At 52.8% G+C, this 6,311-nt stretch overlaps 1 protein-coding gene across 1 annotated transcript in view; it reads right to left on the bottom strand.

The window, feature by feature from the left end:
• LOC113206472 (lipase member J-like) overlaps window positions 1-3,906 on the bottom strand; it is a 10,098-nt gene extending 6,192 nt beyond the window's left edge. Inside the window, exons 1-8 of the mRNA XM_052270234.1 lie at window positions 3,766-3,906; window positions 3,386-3,588; window positions 3,096-3,300; window positions 2,872-2,986; window positions 2,549-2,795; window positions 2,131-2,292; window positions 603-687; window positions 373-512 (exon numbers count right to left, since the gene is read on the bottom strand). Of these exons, the coding sequence (XP_052126194.1) occupies window positions 373-512; window positions 603-687; window positions 2,131-2,292; window positions 2,549-2,795; window positions 2,872-2,986; window positions 3,096-3,300; window positions 3,386-3,577 (1,146 nt within the window). The 5' untranslated portion in view covers window positions 3,578-3,588; window positions 3,766-3,906. The remainder of the gene's footprint in view (window positions 1-372; window positions 513-602; window positions 688-2,130; window positions 2,293-2,548; window positions 2,796-2,871; window positions 2,987-3,095; window positions 3,301-3,385; window positions 3,589-3,765) is intronic.
• Window positions 3,907-6,311: the final 2,405 nt, after the last annotated feature.

Below are 6,311 nucleotides of genomic sequence, written 5' to 3'. Positions count from 1 at the left end.
GTTCGCCGTGGCAACTAAATCTTGTCTCTGACAACTAATTCATAGGTGCCACAGCGAATTTCTTGGCTGTCACCAAATTAGCCAATGTATTCGCTGCGACTACGAATCTTTTTTTTCCGTGAGCTCTAGCCACCACCTGCAGGCCCCACATATGGTCGTCTTTCGATCATTCGATTTGATTTTAGGAGCATTTCTAGACTGATTGATCGTTGAAGAACGTGAGCGAAGCGAGCGAGATTTTTTTAAAATGAATTTCATGATAAAAAGTTCGACTTTATAAGGATTTAGGAGCACTCGGTGCCAGGCAGCAGCAGGTGCCCACGCCGCCGCTCCATGCGTCGTCAAGTCAAACTGACCAACACCGCTGCTTACCTGAGGGCTTGCCACCAGGTCATTCGGCCCGTAGTATAGCCTGGTGGGGACGAAGATGTTGCTCAGGTTGTAGCTGGGCGCTGTCAGCTGACCGTAACGCGCGAGGTTCTGGTCTGTCCCGTAATCGTACTTATGGAAGCCTATAGTCAGTTGAACGCCAGAACAAAACAGAATCAGTCAACATGGGCGGCGGACTCATAAAATATACGACATAACTGCCGTCACCATACCGGGTACGAGGAGCTGTCTACCGTGGTCCAAAACTTTGAACGACGTTCCGGCCGGGAACCGAGAAAGGATGTACGGCAGCAGCGTCTGGATTCAACCACATACCAACTATTACAAAGAGACCCAATTATCTTAATTTTTGAAAAAGGATGGCCCACCGATTCTGTAAAATTTTGAGAATTGTACTGCATGCAGCCGTGTGGACGGGCTTTGCCGAGGGGTCGTCAACTCCGATATTCCTTCGTACACGGACTGATATTACTCTAATATTACTCTAATATTACACATATTACTTGATATTCCACAATATTACCCGATATTCCATAATATTACCTGATATTCCACAATATTACCCGATATTCCACAATATTACCCGATATTACACAATATTACTCGATATTACTTGATATTACTCGTTATTACTTCACATCAATTGTACATGCCGAGCAACTTAGCACACTTCAGAATTGTTTCTGGTGGTGCCGCGGAAACCACCTGCGATACTGCACGAGTCAGCGGTGACGACTTGATGGCAACAGCCTCGATGATTTTGAAAACCATTGGGGTTAGAAGTTTCTCGTTTAAGGGCCTCAATACTGCTGGTTTAACTTGAATTTTCATCACAAAAAAATATATTCACTAGTTTATGAGGAAAATATAGGTAAAGACGAAAAACATGGTTTGGGTCAAAAATCCCACAAGATGAAGTTTCAGAGATAAAAAGTTCAACTCAAGCTTAAATTGCTCTTAAAGGATGAAAGCACAAACGTATGTGGGGGATTCCTGGTATTTTTCATATCAAGCCCTCCAGAAATATTTAAAGGCAACATTTTTCAAATTGTCAAAATTTTCCCCTTTTTTTCTAAAATTTTGACTTTAAATATTTCGGGAAAGCTTGATATGCAAAATATCAGGAATCCCTCACATACGTTTGTGCTTTCATCCTTTGAGAGCAATTTGAGCTTGAGTTGAACTTTTTATCTCTCAAACTTCATCATGTGGGATTTTTGACCCAAACCATGTTTTTCGTCTTTACCTAAATGTATACATTTTCCTCATAAACTAGTGAATATATTTTTTTGTGATGAAAATTCAAGTTAAACCAGCAGTATTGAGACCCAAAACGAGAAACTTCTAACCCCAATGGATTTCGGCTCCCCTTTTTTCACTTTACAATAGACTTAATAGAGTGAATATTACTAAATATTACTTGATATATTACGTAATATTACTTGATATTACGTAATATTACTTGATAGTACATGCTATTAGATAATATTACTCGATATTACTTGATAATACTGACATTACACAATATTACATCAATATTACCGATATTACACATATTACTTGTAATATATATTCCTCCGTACACGGCCGAAGGGAGTTGACGACCCCTCGGGCTTTGCTACCGGCTATCCCCTTGCGTCTTGCGTCCCTTGACGCAACGCGTCCACTCGCCTACATGCTGAACAGTACTTACCACTTCATGCTCCGGAGTCTGTTCCGGGTCACGCTGCTCGTCCTTACCGTGTTGGTCTGCTTGTCGTTGCGGCCGCCCACGGAGGCGATGATGGCCACGCACAGGGGCTGGGTGAGTGGGGCGCTGTCGGCGCAGAGGGTCTGCCCGGTCGCGCGCAGCTCGGGCGTGCTCGGCAGGAACCAGTACACGCCCAGCGGGGCCCCGGCCAGCTGTTGCGACCGAATCAACGATCAAGATTTGTCCAACATTTCTGAGGAAGGCCAATAAAACATTGGGGCGAAGGACCCGCGGGTCCTTAACACGTTGAGTGCGGCGCCAAAAAAAGAAGAATGTCCCAGGAGCCGAAGGTTTTTCTAAACGCCATACATTGGGGCCCACCGTGTGGGTCACGTCGCCCTGTGGGACATAATGCTGTGACCCACGATGTGGGTCACAACGCACTCAACGTGTTAACGAGCGACCGACCTCTAACACCGGGATGGACTCGAGCAGGAGGCGGAAGGGAACAGATCGGGAGTGGCTGGCCTCGGCGACCGGGCCGAATCCGGTGTACAGCTTGACGTGCTTGGCCACGTCGGGGCGTTCCGCGCCCATGACGAACATGATGGTGGTGCCCATGGAGAAGCCCACATACTGCACCTCCTGCTGGCCCGTCTTTTGCATCGCGTACTGGATCAGCGCCGGCAGGTCCTGCGTGCCGTGCTCGTGGAACCTGAGGCGGGCACCGTGCCGTCAGCATACACACTATTAAACCGCACTCGGGCATAGCCGACTAAGTTAATGCTCACGAAAAGTCCCAGAAGGCAGCCTCCTTCGTGCTGAGCGTCGTGTGGTTCAGCGAGAAGGTGTTCCCGCGCACGTTCAGCAACCACACGTCGAAGCCCTCATCGGCCAGCAGGTACGCTGTTCCGGATTGCGAAAAGTTCAGGAATATCAAGGAATGAAAACTTCTTTTGTCGTGCCATAGATTCCATACTGTTACTTATTTGGTTTTGCCGAGGCTTTTGCTCACCTAGCGCCTTGCCGGGGCCGAGGACGAGATACTCGGCTGAGCTGGACAGCAGAGGGTGCCCCATGACGACGACGGGCTGCTTCGCACCCGGGGCCGCGCTCGCGACCGTGACGTTCCTGACGCGGTGGATGCCCAGGATGTAGCCGTCGTCCGTGGTCACGTGATGCAGCTCCGCGTCGTAGCCCCAGTACCGCGAGAGCTCTACCTGCACATCAGCGGGCGCTTTAGTCGTCGACTCAACTACTCATTCGTGCCCCCCTCGGAACAGATGTCGCCCTCCGGCCGCTCACCGGATCCAGGTCCAGCAGGGGGTCGAAGTCTCTGGACACCGCTGCTAAGAGGCCAGTGAGAGGCGCCCCGGCCAGGTCCACGATCCACTGCGGGTCCACCGCTGGGATGATGGAGTCCATGTCCAGGAACGAGGAGGCCAGCGCGGCGTCCAGCAACAGCAAGGCCAGTAAGGCCTTCACGACGACCGCCATCTCAGCGGCCACTGTTAAAAATTGTTATAGATTTTACGGGAAAAATTTCCACGAATCGTGTCGTAACATTTTCGAAGATTTTTAGACTAAATTTGTTTGAGTTCGTTCCAATTCGAACTGGCCTGTTCGCTCATCTCTTCCACTATAGACTTCACGATCCTCTTAAGTGATTATGAATGACAACTCACCTATCCGATGTGGACGCACGTCTTGTAGTTTACCCGTCTTCGAAGGGGCGTGCTGTGCTACTGCTGGCTTTCCTCGTGGAAGTACGCGAACACAGACATTCGCTAAGGTCGATGGCTGCTCTGCGGCTAACCGCACTTCGCGCGAGCTGAACACTTTTATCCTCTCTTTGAGGTATTTGTTTTACATATCTCACTTCCCAAACAATCCACGTGCTTTCTCACCTTCACGGCTATCACGGTCCGTGGTTGGTCAGCGGGGCCCCCGGTTACACGCCGTTCTTGCGGCGGTAAGGGGCAGGAGGAGGGAGGGGGGAGGAGCGACCACGGACCGCGACAGCCCAGCCGAGCCGCGTTGGTAACAGTAAGTGTATTCAGATGTTCATCTGTTATAGGAGGAACCACAAATTGGCGAGGTTGGCCGAGGTTTGGTTAAAATCCGGTTAGAGACAGTCTTGGGGACTGTCTCAAAATGATAACTCACTTAAAAGAACATTTACAAGAGTTAGACATCCAGGCACTTGATTTTCTTTCACCAGAGTATTTCTTTTAAGGGTGTCATCATCCCTTCTGTTTGCAATGCTGTCGGAGCCGCTGTGGCTGGCGGCAATCGTCCGCATCTCGTCCGCCGCCCGGGCGGGCGCGGCACTGGCCAGCCCGCCGCGCGCGCCTGCCCCGCGGGTCTGCCTACCCCCGGGCGGGCGGGCGGCACCAGGGCGGCACCAGGGCGGCATCCCGTGACCGGCCCGACCCGCGACGGCAGAGGAGCGGAGAGGTTATTGAAACCAAACCGCATTGTTAGGAGTCTGCTCCGCTGCCTTCGCTCCGTCTTCCTTTATGTCTCGAGCCGCTAGCTCCAGTCTGGCGGGCTGGCGGGGGCGGTCGGGGCGAGGCAGGCCCTTGTTTGGCGTGGTGGGGTGGGGTGCGCGCAGAGGCGCTGCGCGAAAGTCATTAAAGAGCGCGGCTTGCATTGAGCATGGGCCCCAGACAGCCAGCGTGTGTGCGGGGGGTGGGTGGGGTGAGGGGAAGGAGGAAGGAGGGGGAGAGAAAGGTGAGATCAGACCATGTGGAACAGAGTCGAGCCGGGGGCGGGCTGGAGCTAGGAGCGCCTAGGGGGTCGTTAACTCCCCACCAGCCACGATTAAGGGAGAGCGAGAGAGATAGGGGCAGAGGGGGGAGAGTAAGTGTGTGAGTCTGGCCGAGTGAGAGAGAGAGAGAGAGAGAGAGAGAGAAGAGAGAGATGTGCGCGGAGATACACGTCGGTGTAGCGAGGCTACGCCCGGCAGCTGGGTGGGGAGAGAGGTGCAGCCGTGCCCCTCCTGGAGAGAGTGGGAGTGAGACAGACTGCAGTGCTTGTAATCAGCCCCCATTTTCGTTTGGTTCGCCCCCGAGACGCACACAGTCCCCGTCCCCATCATCATCCGTCTAAACAGGCGGTGCTCCTTGTTTCCCAGCGGGCTAATCAGATTGGCGTCGTTCTGTTTTATGTATTAAGAAGTCGAAAGCCCAACACTCCACAATAAAGAGTGACAGTTAAACACGCCGGGGCTGGGGTTGGCGCTGGCAAACAGTCGGCGGCACTTTTTCCGAGCGCTGCCACCCCTATTTCTCTTACACTGCTTCGCCAAACTCGAAGTCAAATAGGCGCAGCGAGGCCAACACGGTCCGGGCGAAGGCCGCTCCCTGCCCCCCTCCCCCCGACCTCTGTAACGGCCGCAAACTTAAGTTCCTCTCTCTACACGCTGAATGCTGCTGTGGCATTTTAAACTACGCTATATTTTTATTACTTTCATGTTTGTGATAAGTTTGGTATAGCCTTCTCTGCGACGTCTCGCAGACCTACTTCTTGGTTGAGAAGGAAAAAAGAAATATTCTTGAACTTCGGACAAAATAAAACACGGCTGGTACCCGAACGACCACCAACCAACCGCAATCTGTCTTGGACTGGGCGCCCAGAGTCATGGTATGTTTGTATAACCCCTGTAAAAATGTCTTCTGTAAAATTTACGCGACGCGCTTTTTATAGTAACGCCCGTCCAGCATCATCGTCTTTCGTTGGCAAATGCTTTGCGGCGAAATCGCCGCGCCGGTGCGGCGAGCCCGGTAGTGGCGGTCGGCGTGGCGCGCGGCGCCCACAAATGACGCCATTGTGTCGTTCGGCGCGTCGCGACGCTCCTGTAATTTGCACATTTGACGCGCCACTAGCCCCGCAGAGCGGCGCGCCGCCGCATTTATAATTTAGACTAACTACGGGTGGCGTGGCGTGGCGTGGCGTGGAGCTGGGGCTGGGGAGGCGGCTGGCTGGCGCGCACGCTCCCGGACAGCAGGGACGGACGGACGGACGGACACAAAGTTGGCTCCGCGGCGACCGCACGATGACGCCGCGGATCAGGTCGGGAAGCATCATAGAATGCAGCACAGAAGGCGCCGCACGACTGGTTGCGAGAAATCCGCGCGGTCGTCGGCTAATCTTTCCGGTCAAGTGACAAGTCCCACCCTGATGAGGGTCCGAGAGGCTCGCGTCGTTCGCGTCTGGTGGCGGGGGCGGG

This window comes from Frankliniella occidentalis, unplaced genomic scaffold (genome assembly GCF_000697945.3).
Source record: "Frankliniella occidentalis isolate FOCC.00 unplaced genomic scaffold, Focc_3.1 Scaffold114, whole genome shotgun sequence".
Classification (NCBI taxonomy): domain Eukaryota; kingdom Metazoa; phylum Arthropoda; class Insecta; order Thysanoptera; family Thripidae; genus Frankliniella; species Frankliniella occidentalis.
This window is presented reverse-complemented; position numbering and strand designations above follow the sequence as displayed.